This window comes from Mytilus californianus, unplaced genomic scaffold (genome assembly GCF_021869535.1).
Source record: "Mytilus californianus isolate M0D057914Y unplaced genomic scaffold, xbMytCali1.0.p SCAF_6, whole genome shotgun sequence".
In the NCBI taxonomy this organism is placed as follows: Eukaryota; Metazoa; Mollusca; class Bivalvia; order Mytilida; family Mytilidae; genus Mytilus; species Mytilus californianus.
The window spans coordinates 79,324,153-79,348,079 of NW_026262712.1; the positions used below are offsets into that span (position 1 = coordinate 79,324,153).

A 23,927-nucleotide genomic window follows, 5' to 3' on the forward strand; every position below is an offset into this window, starting at 1 on the left:
AGAAATCAAGCAAGTATAAACACAACACTCAAGCTTGATACAGATCTGAATTTGGATTGTGATTAAATATTTGACACAGCAGAGGTTTCTGACACAGAATGTGTGTTGTCAAAGAACTGAAAAAATTGAAATTGGACTTTTAAAATTGAGAATGGAAATGGGGAATGTGTCAAAGAGACAACAACCCGACCAAAGAGCAGAAAACTTATGGATTATGATTCAAGATTTCATTTGCGCAAACTAAGACATAAAGCTATGTCGTCAGGTTAGCTCATGTTTGTAGTATAAGTTATACATGTTACATGTATATATAGATATATCATAAATCATTACCTATTATGGTCCACTATCAAAATATAAATACACGGTTAGATTCAGCATATCCAAGTACATCAATAATTTAATTGATTTATTTATTGATGGACAAAATTAGCTATGTTTTTTAATGGATTTTCTTCATAAAAATTAATTTTATACAGAATAAAAACAAACCTACCACAAAGTTCTACACAAAATTTACAAAAAAAGGACAGAATAAATTTGCAAAATATCAATTATAATTAGTACAATGTATTTATAAAATCTATAAAACTTAAATACATGTACACGGTTAGATTCAGCATATCAAAGAACCTCTAGAATTCAATTTTTATTGAAATCGAACAAAGTTTAATTTTGGACCCTTTGGACCTCAATGTGGACCAATTAAGTAATGGGCCCAAAATTAAAAATCTTAATACACGGTTATATTTAGCAAATTAAAAATTCCGAAGAAATCAAACTACATTGAAATTGATCAAGAAATCAGCAATTTATACGAAGTATTAGAAAAGTATTGTGTTTACCCCTTTTTCCTAAAGATCAAGGGCCATAACCCCCAAAATCAATATCAACCTTCTTTTTTAAGAATGGAACCTTGTGGTAGAATTTCATGGTGATCCATAGACTTATACTGAAGTAATTTTCCAAAAACAAGAAAATCCTAGTTTGTTGCCCCTTTTTGGCTCCTAATTCCTATACGGTTTTGGCCATGACCCCCCAAAATCAATCCCAACCTTCCTTTTGAAGTACGGAACCTTGTGGTAAACTTTCATAGAGATTCATACACTTATACTTTAGTTATTGTCCAGAAACCAGAAAATCCTAGTTTTTTTGTCCCTTTTCCACCCCCTAGTTCCTAAACGGTTTGGGCCATGACCCCTAAAATCAATCCCTACCTTACTTTTGGGGTATGGAACCTGGTAGTAAAATTTCATAGAGATTCATACACTTATACACATGTTATTGTCGTGAAACAAGAAAAATGCTTGTTTTTGGCCTCTTTTTGGCCCATAAACAGCTAGGACAATAATGCCCAAAATCAATTTCAACCTTCTTATTGTAGTATGAAACCTTGTGCTACAATTTCATAGAGATCCATACACTTATACTCAAGTTATTGTCTACAATAAGAAGTCGACTAACGATTTCGGTTATGTTGCCTTATTTGTAGATCTTGTCTTACTGATCTTTTTTGCTTTTTGAAGTTTCTAGCTATCTATTATAGTTTTTAAGATATTAAGCACATACGAAAACAAAATGGTAAAAATCATCATAAAAGGGCAATAACTCTAATAAACAGTCAACTAAAGATTTCAGCTATGTTTACTTTTTTGTAGATCCTGTCATGCTGATCATTTTTTTCTTGTTTAAAGATTCTCTCTATCTATTATAATTTTTAAGATATTGGGCAATAATGTCAAAAATTTGTACAAATCGTCATTAAAGGGCATTAACTCTAATAAGGAGTCTTCTGACGATTTCAGTCATTTGACTTATTTGTAGATCTTGTCTTGCTGATCATATTGCTTTTTAAAGTTTATATTTATCTATTAAAATTTTTGAGATAACAGGGAAACATTTTTTTAAATGTATAAAAGTCGTCATTTAAAGGAAATAACTCCTATAAGAAGTCGTCTGACAGCTTTGAATCAAATAGACAATAGGTAGAGCTCAACATTCTGAACAGTTTTGGCCTGTCAGATTTTCTCTATTTATAGCAGTTTTTGAAATTATAGGTAAAACTTGCATTATACCCATATGTTCTATTTCAAGCCATGTCGGCTATCTTGGTATCATTTCTAAACTAGATACCCTTATAATGATTGTGGCCAAGTTTGCTTAAATTTGACCCAGTAGTTTCAGAGCAGAAGTTTTTATAAAAATTAACGGACGACGACGACGGACGCCAAGTGACGAGAAAAGCTCAATTGGCCTTTCGGCCAGGTGAGCTAAACAATGAGTCCATGTATCCGTAAAATACAGATTTAAAAAAAAAAAAACTTTTTCTTTAGATGCTAGTTCATGGTCTTGAAAATTAGCTTCTGTCCACGTTTCATAACAATCCATAAAAGTTTACAAATTGATCATGTCAAAAAAGCTTAATCCCAGAATGTCTGGAAAAATACTGATAATGAAAAAAATATATATTTTCAGAAGTTTGCTTGAGACATTATCTCTTAATCACAAAAAAGCATCTGCCTCATAAAATTCTATTTATCAGTTAAATAAGGAAAAATGAAAATAAATATTTCCAAAATTTTGCTCTAAATACTGTATGTTGGTCATAAAATAGCTTCAGTCCAAATTTCAGAAAATTCCTTGAAGGTTTGACAGGCTATTAATGACTGAAACATTTTAACCTCAGACTGTATCTACTTGTTAACTGTAAAATACCAAGTCCATTTATTCTATCAGTAAAATACGGAAAATGAAAATAAATTACAACCTAGAGGCTTATAATAGTCCATAACAAGCTCATTATATATTTTCAAAATTTTGCTCAGAATAATGTCTTTTGATCATAAACAAGCTTCTGTCCAAACTTCCTAAAATTCCATGAAAATGACGCCGACGCCGATGACGGAATCTAGGATCGCTATGTCTCGCTTTCGCGACATAAATGTTGCAGGCTCGACAAAAAAACCGATCATAAGACAAACAGTGTACAAAACACAACATAGAAAACTAAAGACTGGTAATATCAGGTGTTCCGGAAGGGTAAGCATGTCTTGTTCCACATCACCCGTCGTGTTGCTCATGTAAGTAAAAACCCGGTGATAAGTCTAATTCGGTAGGTCACATTCGAGGAAAAGAGGACGGGATTGTAGTTACGACAATTGGAACATACTTGTCAACTGTGAAACATATATTCCATAACAGTCAACCAACGCATGAACTGTATTATCTACACTTTAAGGAAAGATCTTTTATCACTTAATCCTGATGTAAAAACAAGTATTCATGTTTTTGACCACACTGTAAAACCTATTTTATTATATGGTAGCGAAATATGGGGGATGTTTAATTCTCTTTCCTCTAAATGTAAGAAGGAAGATATATCTTTTGAAAAATTATATTCAGGTTTACCCTGTGAGAAACTTCATATAAAATTTTGTAAATTTATACTTGGGGTACACAAGAAAACAACAAATGCTGCAGTGTTATCTGAACTTGGAAGATTTCCAATATATTTTAATATTATAAAAGGAATGTTATTGTACTGGTATAGATTAGAGAATTTAGGTAATAATTTTCCTCTATTAAAAGAGGCATATACACAATCAAAGACACTACATCACATGAATATAACATCATGGTATGGTTCAATAAATGTTGTTTTTAAAATACTTGGTATTGACTATACAAATGCCATAAATGCTCCATTTTGTGAATCCTTATACAAATTTAAGAAATATATACAAACCAAGCTATCAATATTGTTTATTAGCTGTTGGAAAAAACAAATAGATAAATTTTCAGACAGTAAACTGAAAACCTACCTTTTATATAAAACAAATTTTGGTTTTGAAAAATATCTAACATTGATCAAGAATTTTGAACTTAGAAGAAGTTTTACTAAATTACGTGTATCTTCTCATAGATTACAAATAGAATTAGGTAGATATCAGGGTATTCCCCGAATTAACAGAATATGTAATAAATGTTCTTCCAATACTGTCGAAGATGAGGCTCATTTTCTATTTGATTGTAACAAATTTGAGGATGATAGAAATTGTATGTTAGCTAGTATTGCACAATATAATTCTTATTTTAATCATATGAACAGTCAAAGCAAAATTATCTGGTTATTTAGTGTAGAAAATGTTGAGTTACTTAAAATAATATGTAATTTTATATACAAACATCTTCCTTAGTGAAGATTAGTTAAAGGAAATCTATGTGTGTATATACATTTGATTGGACATAGAAAATTATATTCATCTGAATATCACAAACATACTAGCCGATTAAAAAAAAAAATAATTGTTAAGATATATTATTTATTCAAATGTTCTCTTATATCCTTGAGGCATCGTCCCCTGGTATCAACTGCATTCAAGTTACCTATGATGCTTCCTTGTTTGCTTTTGATACAGGTAGGAAAGAGACATTTACACACATTTTACATGCCTATGGCCCATAAGGTATCGCCCCCTGGTGTCAGCTGCCTTTAGGAAACCATAATGCTTTCCTATTTGCTGCTGACACAGGATGAGTCATGGACATGTTTAATTTCTACTTTCTTTTTGGCTAATTATTATATATTTAATTGATCCAACTTTTTGTGTACTATACATATGTGGATATCTATTTTTCTTTTTTTCTTTTTGGGCTGCTTGTTTGTTATCTATATCAACCACACTTGCAATAAAATGCATTAGTATTAAAAAAATCAACATACTATAGATTCTTTATCTACGTATTCTTTAAGAACTTAAATAGTTCTCGTTTAACTTTTTTTTTTTTTTTATCTCATTGTTTGTATTGTATTATGAAAAAATTATTGATGTTGTAATGTTTATGCCCTTTGGGGCCCATAATTGGAAATAAAATATCTTATCTTATCTTATCTTATCTTATCTACACTTTAGACATAACAGCTACATAAGGGGAAGATTTTTCAACTTGGCCTGCTACCCCCCCCCCCCCCCCCCTTTCCCCCCCCCCCTTTTTCGTCGGAAAATTTGGTTGATTATATTGGGAATCACTGAAGCATGACTGTAGCGGGCCCCCTCTTATGGCAGTCAGTAGGGACCCCCTTATAAAAAGTTCTGGATCCGCCACTGAAATACCAATATGCCCCGATATAAATATGATAACATTTTTTTTTCTGTTTACTTAAAAGTAGGATTCTTTTCTGTTAAGATTTGCAACAATATTCTGGTCTGACACAAATCTATTTTAGTAACTTTGACCTTAAACTTAGATATAATAACCTCAAAATCAATTGGGATCTCACTCTCAATATATGTTACCATATATCCAAGTAAGGTGCAAATCCTATATGTAGTATATGATTTAACATCCGTAACACGTTCACTTCCTATTATTGGGTGTACGGGGATGTGCCAAAAATATGGGTTATAATTTTGCAAGATTTTACATAAAAATGACCCTCCTTTTTGTAACATCCTATATTAAAATGCATTTAGGTTTGATACTCGTATATTGATTTGAGTGTGTATGACTTACATATCATATATAAATATGCTATTGAGAATCTTACATTATTAATGGTCAATTATTATATCAAATTTAATCAATTCATTTGAAAGTTCACCTTTTAAATAAGTTCACAAATGAACCCCGGAAATCTGTCTCCTGATTTGTATATCAGTATAGGTCATTCTTTCTTAAATATTTATATAACTATAGGTACTGAATTTGGATGGTATATTAAAATGGGTACGTGATTTAGGCAAAAATGACACACCCCTACCAAAAAAATATCAAAGTAACCCCCCCCCCCCCCCACGTGATCCGTAAAACAATATTATGCACAAACTGTGGTCTATTTTCAGTGAGTATGACCTTGAACCTTTCGGTATTGACCTGAAAATCATTAGAGATCATCCTTCAATGGTTTCTCAAAATTTTTATTTTCTAACAAAAGGTAAGTTTATATCATATCAGAGACATACATTTTTTTAACAAAAGCTAAGATGTGATATATATGTTTGCCAATGAGACAACTTATCCACCAAAGTATAAATGACAAAGATAAAAACAATTATAGGTCACCGTACTGCCTTCAACAATGAGGAAAACCCATACTGTATAAACAGCTATGAAAGGCCAAGACAGGAAAAAACGAGAAAACTAATGGCCTAATTTATACAATACAATTTACAAAAAACAATTATGACAGACATGCATGAATCAATGACAACCACTGAATTACAGGTTCCTGACATGATGCGGAGTTGAAACAGGAACGTAAAGAATGAGGGGGGGGGGGGCTAAACTTATTTGTGAGGGATCATAAATTATATATCATTTTTTTTGTTGAAATCCTAACAATAAAAGATTTTTTTTTTTAAATTTGTGATTTTTGTTCACAAAAACTACTATACATTGTACCCCATTTCTGAAATGAAAAAAAAATGAATTGTGGAATGCCATATTATGATATATCAAGTTATGCAAAATTTTATTTTCTAACAAAAGGTAAGTTTATATCAGAGACATATATATATATATGTTTCTGTTTATATACATGTACCTATTTAAAAATAAGGAGATGTGGTATGATTGCCAATGAGACAACTATCCACCAAAGTTCAAATGAAGTGGATGTAAGCAATTATAGGCAACCGTACGGCCTTCAGCAATGAGAAAAACCCATACCGTATGGTCGGCTATGAAAGGCCCCGACATAAAAATATGAATCAATTCAATTGCGAAAACTAACAGCCTAATTAATAACAAAACAGTTTACGAAAAACAAATATGACAGACATGAACCAACCACCACCAATGAACTACAGGCTCCTGACTTGGGACAGGCACATAAAAAATGTGGCGGGGTTGAACATGTTTTTGAGCGCTCAACCCTCCCCTAACCTGGGACAGTGGTGTAACAGTAGTGACCCGTCAGTACAACATAAAAAAAACTATAAGAATCAGTTGAAAAATGCTTAACTCATCAGATGGATACAAATAGAAATGCATCTAACAAAAACACAGAGTGGACGTGGACGGGTACTTATTCATCCCAAAAAAAGACACTAAGTACAGATCTGAGAGTACTTGCAGTTACTGACTGCTAGTTCAAAGCCAATAACAACTAATTAAAAAAATCATGAATTTAAGACTAAAATATCAATCAGTACACATCCAACATCCAATGGATTTAGTGTAAAGACGTCATTAACAGTCAGAGAATAACATGACCTTGTGCAATGTTAAAATCTTTGGCCCTTCAATAATTTTGAAATAAATTAATACATCTATCATAATATAGTACTAATTAATGGGTGTTTTCATAATGGCCCTGTTATGATATGTCCAAGGTCTTTTATAATGGTTGAGGATGCAGGGTCAATTTGAAAACACCCATTTCTTAAAACTTTTATTATTTTATTAACCAAACCGTCAATGTGTAATATTTAAACAAGCCAAATCAGTTTTTTTGGGGGGGAGAAATTGTATATAATAATATATAATTATACCAAATGCAATATTAAAAAGAAACTTATGGAATGTACTATGTAGTTATTAACTTGACAACTGGGTCAAATAATGAATAAGATAAGTCATTATTCTTGGGAATTTTCAATTTCTTGATGTTTCTTTTCCCCAGAAATGTATTTGAATTGATAACAACTGAAAATCTGTAATAGCCCTCAGATTTTCATAATGGCCCTGTTTTATCTTAATGGCCCTGTTTTTTTCATATTCGCCCCGTTTATTCATAATAGCCCTGTTTATTCATAATGACCCTGTATTAATGCCCTGTTTGTCTGTTACAATGTACCTGTTTTTGCTTTTTTTAATAGAGGGCAGTTTCATACATAATGCACTAAACTGGTTAATATTATAATATCAATTTTTGATGAAATCCTATTAAAAGAAGACATTTCTCAAAATTTGTGATTTTTTTTCTTAACAAAAAGTTAGTTTCACCACTTCTCCCCACCCACCCCCATATATTCAAAGCTACAATAAAATTAAATCACTTAGTCTAGTGATTTATTTGTACTACCTAGATAGGTGATTATTAAAGAAAGACAACTCTTACTTGCAACATTTCTGGACAAAATGTTTATACATGTACTTGAATCAGTGATTTAAGATCACGCATTTAAGTAATTCCCCTGACAGAGTACATGTAGTAAGAATGCTATAATAAGTATTTGGTAGGAATAAAACATGTTGGAAAAAATGTAAAGAATGTTTTAAGATTTTAACCTAGCCAATTTGTATTTTGACCCCTTACATGGAAAATTGAAACTTCGCCAACTATAATACCTCAGATTTGTAAAATGTCATGACTATTCAAACTTTGTTATATAGGATTGGGAATCATGCCTCAATAAGCATTTTGTATGATTAAAACATGTTAAAAAAAAAACTTTAACTTTAAGACTTTTACTTAGCCATGGTATTTTGACCCCCCTACCATGGAAAATTGAACCCCTCTTATAAGACGTCAGAATAAAAAAAATGTAGCTATTCAACAAGTTTTACCTGGTTATCATGCTCCAATAAGTATTTTAAGTATGAATTAAACATGGTGAAAAAGATGTTGTTACAATTTAGCTTAGCCATGATATTTCGATAACTCTAAACACGGAGAATTTACCCCCTATAAAACTCAGATTTTCAAACAACTCATGTTATGTATTTATAAGATATAATAATGATGCTCCTATAAGTACATGCAATGAATGAAAAAATTGATAAAGCTGTTTTATAAATTAACAATTTTTCTTAGCCATGCTAATTTGAACCCCTTACCATGGAAAATTAAACCCCCCTATAAACCAAAGATTATCAAATTGATATAGCTATCAAACTACTTTATATAGTAATAATGCTTTAATAAGTATTTGATGGTGATAAATTATGTTAGAAATGATGATTAAACATTTTTACTATGCCATGGTATTTTGAACCCCATACAATGGAAAATTGAATCCCCTAGCTCACCTAATAGACTTCAGATTTTAAAATTGTCATGGCTATTCAAACTTCTTTATTTAAGAATTGAATGCTTCTTTTTGTAAATTTTTTTGGGGTGTAAAAGCGTTGACCAAAGTACATTTTGTATGAAATGCGGAAGCGCTTCATTCTAAAAATGTGCGCACGGTCAACGCTTTTAGAACCCTATTAAATTACTAAAAGAAGCATTCAATACTTATAATCATATTTTTTTTGCTAGGATCATGAAAACATGATTTCTATCAAGTTTTTCTTTTATTTACCTATGCACTTTATTGTGGAAGCTGAGCCGCATAGTTACCAACCTCTGACAATGACAAATCATGTCATGACATGTCAAAAAGGGTGTGAAAACGCGTGACGAAGATGCGGACTTTTTAATATGAAAATTATACAAATTTGTTAATATGAAAAACAATATTCTACTGTAAACTTTTATTGTATTCAACAGTGGCCTGCTTTGCTGCTTTCAAAACAACACAACTAGGCACATATTCAAAACCACTGCAAGTTTGGTTAAATTTACATGCCAACAATGCACACAATGTATCATTGTTGAGTTCTGATTGGAATTCAGTGTAAATCTTCTTTATAATTAAAAATACTCTCTCACAGTCAGAATTGCTATTTGCCAGAACTAAAATAGCTTTAGCAAGCTTTGAAAGAATGTCATAACGTTTTTTTGTCATTAAAAATGTCATCTATGTCTGCCATTGCTCCACAGAATGTTGCTATTTCCTGGTCAAAGCTGGGTAGTTCATCAGGAGAAGACAGCTAGTACTCTGAGAACTGATTCACCAGTTCTGTGATATTCCCATGCCCTATGGCCTGTGGAAATCTGTTGGCTAGATTTGAAACTGAAAAAGAAAAACAATTTTATAATTTGAATACCATTGAATGCTTTATCAAATAGCTAGTTCTCCTCTCACACATGTTGTTTTGGTTGCCAATGATTGATAATGTTTAAGATGCATAATACTTTGTAATTAATATGCTTGTATGGCCCTTAGATTAGGAAAATAAACATATTTGATTTGATTTCTTTGGTCATGTTGGTCCATTAAAACTCGGACTCCCAATTTTTTTGGTACGTACACGTACAGGTCCAGAAAGCAACCGCTTTCTGCTTGACAGTTCCATAAAGTGAATTTGAAAGAAAGAAAGTAAAAAAACCTTAAAAAAGAGGGACGAAAGATACCAGAGGGACAGTCAAACTCATAGATCGAAAACAAACTGACAACGTCATGGCCAAAAATAAAAAGACAAACAGACAAATAATAGTACAGATGACACAACATAGAAAACTAAAGACTAAGCAACACGAACCCCACCAAAAACTGGGGGTGATCTCAGGTGCTCCGGAAGAGTAAGCAGATCCTGCTCCACATGTGGCACCCGTCGAGTTGCTTATGTTATTACAAATCCGGTAAATAGTCTAATTCGGTAAGTCACATTCGTGAAAAGGGAAGGGTATTGTAGTTACGACATAAGGAACATATCCGATATCATCTGTGAAACGGTTATTCCATAACGGTCAACCAACTCGTGATGGCGTCCGTAAAATTTACGAAGGGATGACTTCAACTTCACCATTTGGAACTCTTGGTTTAATAGCTTCCTTGTGAGCAGCAATCCTCTATCACGGAAATCATGATAGGAAACACAAGCCCGGGAATATCGTATCAATTGGGAGATATATACTCCGTATGCAGGCGCTGCTGGAATGTTGCTACATAGAAATGGAAAGTTCACAATTGGGAAGCTGAAATCATCTCTTTTGTCAAAACTACTCACAAACTTACCTGAAGGGCTTTTAATTTGTTGTTTGTCCATACCTGTTACCTGTTAACTAATCTGTAAGTTCCGCCTCTGTCAGGCGCACCACCAAACGGTGTAATTTGGGATTCCCTATATACAGGGGCTCAATCACACCTTAACTACATTATTATTATTCCGGGAATTTAACGTTAACTATATATAATTTTTATTATATACAATTACTGACCAAAAAGGAAAATTATATTTACCTAAAACGTGTATGTACATGACTCCTCTACTAGCTAGCACGCTTCTGCTTGTAAAGTTCAAAAAAGTTATAAAAATGGGGTTGCTCACAAATTAACGGTTTCAAGATTAATGTCAATTGTTTAATGATGATAACTAGGTTATTTGTAGTAGCAATGCTCTTCTATGATGCAGTCTATAGCAATAACCTCTAGATATGCATTCAATTATAGAGATGGTGGATTCATCTAGGAATTCCAAGGATGAGCAGTCAATAATAATTTTGAGTTGCAAATCATCAGATGATAATATTTCATTATACACTTTCACATCAACACTGTTATATAACTTCACTAGTGTAATATTTAGGAAATGCTCTTTTATGTCTCTCAATTTTTCACAATATAAAAGGAAATGTTTAATATCCACGCTTCCTTTGCAGCATAATTTACATGCTGAATTAGTTCCACCAGATCTGTCGAACTTAGCTCTGTCATGTTGTAAGGTGTATGTTCCACACATGATTTTTGTTTTTATACAGGCCTTAGTTGAAGTAAAAGGCTCTGTTCCACAGCTATCCCAGACATTGTGGGTTTTTCCTTGAGTAATACTATTAACATTTAAAAATTTAAGAGATGTTTTAGATTTTACTTCTGTTTTAAGTAGATCGATCCGGTATGAAGAGATAGTTTTTCTTACAATATTTTTCCATACAATTTTTCCAGGTGGCACATTAATAAGATCATGTGGTGATGGTAAACTATACTGTTCTGTTAAGTCAACAATTTTCACAAACCAAACATTTGAATCACGGGGCAAAACAGCCAACTGTCTGGTAGCAACCTCACGCTCGACGGAACCGTGGTTTCTGATGATATTTCCGAAAAAAATATAGCATACGCTTCTGCAGTTCAGCCTCCACTGGAATTTGACCGAGAAGTAAGTAAACAGCAGAGGTAGCAGTGCGTTCTTGCAGATGCTGAATTTGCTTTAGGAGTTTACATCACCCTGGCGAACACCCTGGAATTCGTTAACTGGTTTTGACTTGATACTTTGCCACATTAATGAGAACGTTAAGTTCTTATACCACTCATTGAAAAGCAACCAGTTATCACCTGTCATTCCTCCTTTGTACATCTCTCTCATAAGCCCAGAGTGCCACACAATATCAAATGCTTTTTGTGCATCACTCAAAGTTATGATTAACTGTTTTTTCAACTTCTAAGCTTCAGCTTTTACTTCAGTCAAGATTAATGCAGCTACGGAAGGACATTCCCCTTCTGTGAATCCTTTTTGCAAACGACTTTGTTTATCTTTAACAACAGGTTGACCTTCATATATTAGATGTTCAATAGTAATCCCTTGTTCATCAGCTTCTGAGGCTGCTCGTGTCATCATGAATGTTACATTTCATTTTGAAATGAAGGTTAATTTCAGAATGACGCGAGATTGCTGTTAACCAATCAAAATAACGTATTATAATGAAACATACAATTCATGTAATGTAATTATATACTAGTAGTAATAATGCTTTAATAAGTATTTAAAGTAAGAGGGGTAACACATGTTCCAAAAGATGTTTAAACATTTTTACTTAGACATGGTATTTTGAACCCCTACTATGGAAAATTGAATCCCCTATAGACCTCTGATTTTCAAATTATCATAGCTTTTAAAACTACTTTTTATAGTAATAATACTTAATCCAATGTACAATTTTCCATATGGTATTTTGACACAGTATTTAATTTTCATGGGGTTCAAAATACCATATGACAACAGCTTTTAGGTTTAAATCTCATTGCCAAATCCTTCTGTGTGGGCCCACCCTCTTCATATCCCTTTATGGACTTCCATGTCCAAACAAATTATTTTTGTGACCAAATCAAATTGCTTTCAATTCTTTTATTTCTTGTTTTTTTAAATGTCTATCACATATATACAAAATCTTTTTATATTATAACTCAGAACTAACTGTAACAGTCATGACACTTGAAGGGTGACTATTTGTTCCTTATTTTCTGATATCAAAAAAATTGAATTCTTGATATCAGAAATTGATTTTTTGATATCAGAAAATATTTCTTGATATCAGAAATTCAATTTTTTTATTTTAAAAAATTCCCTTTTTGATATCAAGAATTCGATTTCTTGATATCAGAAAATAATCTTTATTTCTTGTTATCAGAAATTCGATTTTTTTATATCAAAAAATAATTTTTTGATATCAAGAAATCCATTTTATGATATCAAAAAATAGATTTTTTGATATCAAGTAAATATGACGATTTTTTGATATCAAAAAATGATTTTTTGATATCAAACATTCGAATTCCTGATATCAAAAGATGATTTTTTGATATCAGAAAAAAAGAAAAATATGGATGATTGCTCCCTGTGTATCAATAAAAGCATCCGAGCTCACCCATGAGCCTTAACATTAGGTCTGGTGTTTTGGTTGTGTTTAAGGAAAGAATAGCTCAGAGTTCGGCTTCATCAGTCATAAGAAGTTTTGTGTGTTTGTGTTTCACATATGAATTATTTTAAGGTTTATAGTCAACAATTCTTGTAAGTTCCCGCTTCTTTTATAAGCAATTATTGGTTTCCTCTGAAACAGATTTGTGCAGCGAGGTTTTTGTGAAATTAAGCCCCAGTGTTTTGGTAATCTTGTTTTTAGTTTTTCCCCCCGTTGTTTATGTTGCGAATTTAGTAAGTTAGTTAGTTCTGTTTAGTATAAAAATAAGGAGATGTGGTATGATTGCCAATGAGACAACTATCCACCAAAATTCAAATGAAGTGGATGTCAGAAATTATAGGCAACCTTACGGCCTTCAACAATGAAAAAAACCCATACCGTATAGTCTGCTTTAAAAGGCCCCGACATGAAAAATATGAAACAATTCAATTTAGAAAGCTTACAGCCTAATTTAAACAAAATAATTTACAAAAAACAAATATGACAGACATGAACCAACGACAATTACTGAACTACAGGCTCCTGACTTGGGACAGATACATAAAGAATGCGGCGGGATTAAACGTGTTTGAGCGCTCAACCCTCCCTTAACCTGGAACACTGGTGTTACATCACAACATAGTGTAAGAAAAAACTATAAAAATCAGTTGAAAAGGGCTTTACTGATCAGATCGATACAAAGAAGAAAAACAGTTAACAAAAACACAGACTGGACGTTGCAGGGAAACAACAACAAAAAGACACAAAGTACAGATGTGAGAGTACTCTCAGTTACTGACAGCTAGTTCAAAGCCAATAGCAACAAATAAAAAAGTTGCATGTCTTGTATTTTCAAATGCTTTGTCTATTTCGTCTTTTTACGAGACGTTTTTTGAAAGACTTTACCGTGCCTTGCATAAATCCTTTAAATACATTTATTTTATATGAGCTTTTTCTATGAAGTATTGAAAAGTTTCAGTAGGTTTGATGTACGTTTTCATTTCTAAAGTACCTTCATTTTGGAAGCGTTTGTCTTTGTATTAAAACGACTGTCAAGAAAGTTACACTTCATTTTGAGAAAATAGGTATGTACAATTTAGGTGGGTATGCATTGTATTAGATATATAAGGCGAAAAGATCGTTTATTACGTCAGTTGAAACTGGATATATCATCCAGCCATCGTATCTAAATCTTGAACGCATCAGTATTTTGTTTCGATGTGTCAAGCTTTTTAAAACATTTTTCAGTATTTAGTAAATTCTTGGGTCGACTTATTCCGCCGATTGGGATTGTTCGACGCAAACGTAAATATGTTATATTTAAGAATCATAGAAAATATTTCTTTTGAATTGTACGAATAAAATATTGAAATTCACAATTAGTATTTTATTTCAGCTCGGAAAGAAATATTAAAAAAATACAACAATGCTCTGTACGCCCTTACACATGGTACAACATACGTATGTTCCTATTGATTTAAAGTAAACTTTTTTGATGCATAAAATCACCTTTTTACATAATCTTTAGAAAAAAGTAAAACTACAAAAATACCGAACTCCGATGAATATTCAAAAGTCCGTAGTCAAATGGAAAAACCAAAAGCTCAAACACATCAAACGAATGGATACTCACTGTCATATTCCTGACTTGGTACATGCATATTCATATGTAGAACATGGTGGATTAAATCTGGTTTTATAGATGGAAATATATTTTTGAAAATAAGAATACACCGACAAATTAGTTTATCATTCTTTACCGTTTCACTGAGATGCGGACGTCAACCCTTAATTTGTAAATGGTATTTTAGGATTACATTTTTTTATGTTTGTATCATTAGTTGATCACATATATTTTGTGTTTTCAAATTGCTATAACGGCATTTGAACGTACATGAAGGTTATAACTGTCGAGGACCTTTTCTTTACTTGTTGTCTTTCATGCTGATTGTTTCTTGATTAAAGTAGCATTGTTTATTTTGTATGAATAACAATAAACTTCGTATTTCATTTGGCCTTTTAACTGCTCATTCGAGCGTCACGAATGACTCTGATGTAGACGAAACGCGCGTCTGGCTTACAAAATGAAAATGCTTGGTATTTCTCATGGAATTTTGAACAGCTACTTCGGTTGATGCTACATGTACTACTATTGGAAGGTTCGTCACCGAGGATATCACAAGTCAATATTTTTGTCTGACATGAAATATAACTTATATTATCATTTGTCTGTAAATCAATCGTTTATACAATGTTCAATTATTTGAAATGCGGAGGTATTTGATCGTCTTATGTGCACAATTTTTTTATTTGCGGTTCGAAATGCTCTTAAATTATGTATTTGATTCAGCCTTACAATTACTTGTATTGAATCGTCACTGATGAGGCTGATGTGGACTTCAATTCTTGTATCGCTAATGACTTTTATAATCCAATTTGATGACTTTTATATTCATTTGATACTTAAATTTTTGAACTATCGGTTATATATAGATCCGTTTATGTTAAAAATGAGGGTATCATTATCTTAGTACTAAGTGCTTCTGTACTTACATGTTTGTCAAACTAAATTTAGAAATTAGTAAGAAACTAAGGTTCCATCAGCAAAGTTGACCATAGATGGATTTTGCTATTCACATAAATATCAATTAGATTTATGAATTTACTGTTTGCAAAAGTATGAGTTATTCAAAATACTAAGGATGTTCTTATCCCAGGCATAGATTACCTTATCCGTATTTGTTACAACTTTTTGGGGATTTGGGGTCCTCAATGCTCTTCAACTTTCTACTTGTTTGGCTTTTTAACTTATTTGACCTGAGCGTCAATGATGAGTCTTATGTAGACGAAACGTGCATCTGACGTATCATAGTATAAGCCTGGTACCTTTGATAACTATAACATCATTAAAAGTAAAAATAACAAAATTACCGAACTCCGAGGAAAATTCAACACGGAAAGTCCAAAAACTAATGGCAAAAACAAAAGCTCATACACATCAAACGAATGGATAACAACTGTCATATTTCTAACTTGATACAGGCATTTTTCTACATAGAAAATGGTGGATTAAACCTGGTTTTATAGCTAGCTAAACCTCTCACTTGTATGACAGTAGAATAAATCTATTTTATTGACAACAATGAGTGAACAAAACAAACAGACATAATTCTAGTAGGTTAAAATGTCCAAAAAAGGGGTACAGCAGTCAACATAAATCATTCAGCTGTTTCGAGAATTTAACGTCCTTTGAATGTTCCAGGTAAAGGTAGATAAATAAACAAAATGTACAAAAAAATGATATTTTTTGGAAGTCACTCATCAAACGAAAGAAAAATGACAGTGTAAAGCGGAAGAAGCATTTTATCCCCTTTAAATTTTTTTTGTTTTTGGCCATGGCGTTGTCAGTTTGTTTTCGATTAATGAGTTTGAATGTCCCTCTGGTATCTTTCGTCCCTCTTCTATGACATGACATGAAGTACATAAAATCTGACTAAATAAAACGCGAGACATTATCAACCAACGAAACGCGCGGAAAACAAACGTCATATTCCCGACGTCGAAGCTTTGCAGAGAACGTTTTGGATTTTAAAGAGAGCTAAACCTTCCAGTTGTATGAAAGTTGTTTAAAGTACCATATACATGAAGTGAAATAAAAAAAAGAGAGAATCGCATCCACAGCCAATTTAAGACGGCTCCTAGTACAAGTTCCAGTTCCAGTTCATTTGAACTTAATTAGGCAATAAGGTGAATTCGTAGGTAGGAAAATATAAAACATAAAGTCCATAAGCAAATGTCAAAATCAAATATTCAAACACATCAAACGAATGAATAACAACTGTCATATTACTAATTTGGTACAGGTTTTGTTTCATGTAGAAAATGATGGATTAAACCTGGTTTTATAGCTAGCTAAACCTCTCACTTGCATAACAGACACATTAAATTCCATTATATTGACAGCAATGTGAAAGACATTTCTTTTATCAAATTGTTTATTTATTCCTGTTTCATAACATTACACTAATGCATGATTTATCAATAACATCGGTACTGCATGTTTTTTGTATTTCAAGTAAACGGATTAATATAAGCTATGTGTAGCATGTTTTCGATTCAAATTTTTATAATTTATGTATATATATGATATATATGTACTTATCACGAATACATATGTTTAAGCTAAATGTATAGTATTTATGACCACGTTAAATGTTATTTTATGAAAACAAGTATAAAGCAATATCTACAGGTCTAGTTCATTTAAACGTTGATTTCCGATATACAACTCTTTGAGGGGATTTGGGGGGGGGGGGGGGGATGATTTCGTTCAAATTATAAAATTATGGTGCTGCATAAAGTATAGCTAACGTACTTCACGGCCCTTATATTGCCCTGTTTATTTGCTGCGTATTCATCACGGTTTCTAGACGTGAGCAAAACTTGTTACCGACGTAATACGTGGGGAGGAGCTTTACACATAGAGTTCACCTTCATTTAAAACACCAAACTGTAAAATAACCTTCATTTGCATTAATGTATCGGTCCATATTTGCGCTATACTTAATAAATCCTAACGATAAAACGTACTGGTACCGGTCCCAAACCTTACACTATTATTAACCTGTTAATATTAACCATAGTCAAAAATGAAATTCACCTAACCCTATCCTAACCCAAACCTTATATGAAATATCACCATAAGTACAGGATACTCGTTAGAAAAAAACTAAGGCATAATCATATCAAGGGGGGGGGGGGGGGTCATTTGAGCGAAAATAAAAAGCGATATAAGGTCATTTAAGCGCTGACATCATATGACATTTTAGCGCCGAAAAAATTAAGCTTAACTGTATTTTTAAATAGAGCAAAATTTTCTGTGTTATTTAAATATTGATATAGAACTTGAAAATGAATTTACAGTCCGAACTGGCTTGTCAATAATGTCTTTGCTGAGTATAAAATTTTATGTTTTACAGTTAAAAGATGTTTTGAACTTTGTGCGCTATAAACTCCACATTTTTATGAACAATATCATGTTCGAAATCCTACTTCCATCTCCCATTAATGATAAGGAGTAACAGATTTTATCTGACGAACGGAAGAGTACTCCAGCATCATTCTTAATTTTGTTTCGCTCAAATGTCCAATAACTTGGAGCTCAAAGTCCTTTTTTATCGGTCAAATAACCAGGCAACTTCGCTCAAATGTTCATTGGTGATCTGAGGGAAGGAGATATAAAAATAAATGTACAATTAACATATCATCGGGTTTTCTGTTATTGGTATGGTCTAATATCAACCGCTCATCACAAAGTATATTCCTAACAGAGTGTGTTTGATTCACATGTGTATTTATGATAGTTATTTTGTATCACAATATTAATGTGCAGAAAACACTATAGTTTTATTCTTGCATAATGGTACAACTGCAGTCCTATAAAGACTTTGGAGGTTCATATCATTTACATTCATCGCTTTTTATAGGATTTTTTTTTAAATTAAAAAAATAATCTGATAAAAAACGTTAAACGTAAATGATATGAACCCCCGAAGTCTTATATTAAAAGACTAGGTACAAATGCAGTTTAATGGAGGAATATAAAAATCCATATGATATCAACTATTGAAACAAGGAAAAGTTGCAGAGTGTACAACATTTTTTAATGAAAGAGAGGCAGTACACACAATAAGGATATACAAACTAGTAAGTTGACAACAGACTAACAATATCATCGCAAATAGACTCTTTTGATTTATTGTGGTCATTAAGTTCTGGTTGAATTTTTAAAAAACTAAATCAATATAAGTACCCATAAAATAATTCGTAAAAATCGTTTAGACTGATAACATTTGAGAATAAGATCATTCAAATGATCTGTGTGTTAACATGTATTGTTTTTTTTAAGTTTACGAGCCTTTAAAGAACATTACCGTAAGATTCGAATAGGATATTCCGTTTTAAGATATTGCAAATATCTGTATCAATGATATAAATAGGTTAAAGTTTTATTCAACTTGTGGTCAAGACATTGATATTGTTGAAGGCCGTACGGCGACCTATAGTTGTTAATTTATGTGTCATTTGGTCTCTTGTGGAGAGTTGTCTCATTGGCAATTATATCACATCTTCTTTTTTATATTTATATTTGATATTTTACCAGTAATGCATAGATTATTATGTTTACTGAAATTTAGGTAGAAACTTCAGACACGTACATAGCGAGCAAACTGTGAAATATACACCCAGTACAATGAGGCCAAAGGAATATCACCGTTCAAAAATTGAAACTTAAGCAATGACACAAAATTCGTCTGTGTTTTCGTAAATTGTTTGAGGAGGTTCTCGTGTGTATCCGAGTTATCCAAAATAACTACATAAGGATAATAGTTGATGTCTGTATACGATTTTTAATAAGTAATTTCCCTTGGGTAAATTTAGGGGGTGCAATGTAAAAAGTTTTGATTGTTCAATATATCAAATATGTCAACATGGTAAAGGAAGATAATTTCAAATTAATCATTCTAATGTGGAGAGTTGTCCTATTGACAATAATACCATGTCTTCTTTTATTATATTAAACGTATTAAACGTAGGCCATACACTGTGTATTTTGCGTCTCTTACAAACTGTTCTTTTAGTTACTAGTTGTTTCCTCAAAAATAACTATGAACGTTTTTTTTCTTCAAATTATTGTTATGATATTTCTGTAAGTCAGTATGATGGATAATTTGAGTACACCGGAAACAGGACTTACCATATTTGTCTGTCAGTGTTCCCAAGTATATTCTGTAATATATTATGAAATAATCTACCGGTAACAGTGATATTACTGTATACGTGAAATTGCTTCATAAAAATAATTTATTTCTATTACTATTACGAACATATGACCGACGTCTCAGAATATGTCATTGCATGAATTAAATTATGAGTACAATAGAGATGATACTCTGCTCAATCAAAAATAACTTTTATACAATACATGTATAAACCGTCTTAGTACATGCATAGGAGATCATTTCTGCAAGACGAGAAACTTGAGACAAAAATGCATAAAATATTCAGTCAATATAATTTTGAGTGCATATAACACAAAGATAAACAGATGCTGATTACTTATTAAACGTTGTTAAATGTACGTACTTGAAGTCTGTTCGCACTGACAGATGGATTTGCGTTTTAACTTTAACAAGCAAACTTGAAACAATATGTGTGGCAGTTTTCCATTCATTAGGTGTTATTTCTTTTTCATAATTCAAAGATGATTGAAAAGCACATCACTTAACTCTAAGATCAATCAAACATATTTTGTTTTAATAACAAAAACAAAAATAAAGGAAATAGCATTGAATATTTATTCACTTCGAATTCAAATGTTTCCTCTGAGTGCTTAAACATAGCTCAGGAAAATGCACAGATTTCTTTTCTTATGACTTGCAAACGTGTCTGATTTCACCTTGGTGTTACAAGGATAGATGCACGCCTGGTTAAGCTAGTTTGTCTAGCGAAATATTTCGTTAAAAATAGTTACCTTAACGATGTGTAACTCATATTATCTTTTATGCGTATTTTATATGATATCAAAAGAAAAATGTTATAAAGAGGTTCCACGTAACGATATGTGCGTTTTTGTTCGCTATTGGCAGTATAAAAATGTTATGTTATACTAAAAACTAGAACTAGTAGAAACAGTAGAAACATTTAAAAATGCAAAAGACGGACAAATATATTCAATAAGTTTCATCAGATGCTATTTCTTGACCATGAAATATCTGCTATCAGAAAATTCCGTGGCGGTTTTACAAAGTCATTGAAGTCTGAAAACAATTAACTTCAAACTGTCTTTAACTACAAAAAAAACTCCGTCATTATTTATTGATGTCTAAAACAAACATACCAACTGACTGAATTTACATGTTCACTCAGACGAAGTAAAAATCAAAGATGATTGGTCGCTTTATCGCTTAGTTGCAGGCGGAAAAAAGGACTAGAGGCTCTCAAGAGCCTGTGTCGCTCACCTGACTCTACTTTGGTTTCGGAAATCATGAAACAAATAGATAAAAATCATAACGCATACCCAAATAATGATTGCGGCCAAATTTGGTTTTATATTGGACCCGTAATTTAAAAAAATTTCCTGGTAGCCATCTTGAACAGTAAATCGGCAATAAAGTAGCAACACTTAATCAGCATCTCACAAGGAACATTTATGCCATGTTTGGTTTCATTCAATTCAGTTGTTCTCTAAAAGACGACATTTGTATGTTTCTCCCTTTGGGTTCAATGTTAAAATAAGTGTCCTGCTGGCAGCCATCTTGGATGATGGAGCGACTTCAAAGTAACAACACTTGTGGTCAGCACTTCATAAGGAACATGCATGGCAGTTTTGGTTCCATTCCATTCAGTGGTTCTATAAAAAGAAGACATTTGAATGTATTGTCCATAGGGTCCTGTGTTAAATGAAGTCCCCCGCTGACAGCCTTCTTGGATAATGAATCGGCTTCAAAGTAGCAACACTTGGTAAGCATCTCATAGGGATCATTCATGTTATGTTTGGTTACATTCCATTCAGTGGTTCTCTAGAAGAAGTTTAAAATGTAATAAGTTAACGACGACGACGGACGAAGGGCAACTGACGCTAAGTAATAAAAATAGCTCACCTGGCCCGAAGGATTCACTCTTGTTGTTGATACATTGTTTGATAAATCTAAAGTCATTGAAATAATGTAATCACTTTTTTGAATACTGTCTTGTAATTGAGGCATGATATTTATATTCAAATTTTATACGTGTATACGTGTACACAAAAGTTACATTTGAATACAAATATCTAATGTATTACTTTAAAGATGAACTTTGGCAGTCCTCGTATTCATATACTCCTTTTCCGTTTCGTATGTCGCGGAGCATGTTTTCTATTTAATTATCATGTCTTACCTTTAAGTGTGGTCTTTTGGTTAATTATTTCCAACGTTTGTTTATATTCATTTTTGTTGGCTTCGAGCATCACTGAAGAGACATTTATTGTCTAAATGCGCATCTACAGCAATAAAACGTTAAATGGTATTACGTTCTCATTGTTAGCTCTTTTATATATCACATAAATATCACAGAGAAGTCTTTGCGTTCTATCGAGTAAGATTAATTAGTTATCCAAATATAGCGATGTTCGTTCGATTCCTGCATAGCGGCGTGTAACACACAAATAAACGCTATCGACTAAAAAAGATTTACTGAATTTCCGTCACACAAATATCTATCTGAGACTTTACAACATGGAAGAGACCACAGATTGTATTTCCATTTGCATTGCAATCTGACAGAAATTTAATTATAAAGTGAACTTCCTTATACATAACTGAGAGGTAAACATTTTTTGTCCTGAATGTATGAGTTTGACTGTCCCTCTGGTATCTTTCGTCCCTCTTTTAGTAATAATAATCAATCAATCTGTAAAAATTACTTATAAAATTCCGTTGTTTCATTTTGTTTTATGATCTTACCATTCGCTTCTTACGGACATGTATTCCTTGCTTTATACACCTTTCTATGAGACCTAATGCAGGCTTCAAAAGGGTTATCAGAAACTATTGCAAAGTAATAAAGCTTGAATTATAGAATAACAAAATATGTTGAATCCTCTTGAATTTTCTATATTCCTTCGGCAATATATGACGGGGAGTTTTTTTCACTAAATATAACATAATTAATTATGCTTAATGTCCATAGTCCATACATGAGCATTCAGAATGATAATAATCTAACAATCAATATATTATGCAAGTACTACATTCAATGCCAACCAAAATGACTGACTGCCGCTTAAAAATGCAGTTTCGTTTGAAAAGGCAGAAAAATAAAAGAATCAGTTGTCTACCGTTGTTAAAAAGTCATTAATCAATTGAGACAAAAATAATCTGAATTACAAACCAAAACCGAGAGAAACACGTCAAAGTTCCTAACCAAATGGCAAAAACAAAAGCTCAAACACATCAAACGAATGGATAACAACTGTCATATTCCTGACTTGGTACAGGCATTTTCTGTAGAAAATGGTGGATTAAACCTTGCTAAAGATAGCTAAACCTCTCACTTGTATGACAGTCGCATCAAATTCCATTATATTGACAACGATGTGTGAACAAAACAAACAGACACATTGGCACTCATACCATAACCCGCTGAACAACAACGAACATCTTACATTGACGACAGCACAGGACACCACAATCAGTGATGAATTTTGGTGATGTATACATACATTTATATTGAAAGAGATCTCAAAATTCACAAATATTTTCACAATACTAGTCCAAATTGTCCCTTGCAAAAAGATACTCTTTCTACATGAGCTACTGATTTAAAATTCTAATTCCGACCTGACGTGGGCACAAAGGTATAAGTCCAGCTCATTTCGCATAGCAAAACGGGTGCGCAACTGCAGCAAGAAATTAACTGAAAAGTGACCTACAGTTGCTAC

General features: G+C 32.4%; 1 protein-coding gene across 1 annotated transcript in view; it reads right to left on the bottom strand.

The window, feature by feature from the left end:
- LOC127706372 (uncharacterized) overlaps positions 1-20,221 on the bottom strand; it is a 91,342-nt gene extending 71,121 nt beyond the window's left edge. Inside the window, exon 1 of the mRNA XM_052210950.1 lies at positions 20,202-20,221. Coding sequence (XP_052066910.1) covers positions 20,202-20,204 — 3 coding nt within the window. The 5' untranslated portion in view covers positions 20,205-20,221. The remainder of the gene's footprint in view (positions 1-20,201) is intronic.
- Between the last annotated feature and the right edge of the window lie 3,706 nt (positions 20,222-23,927).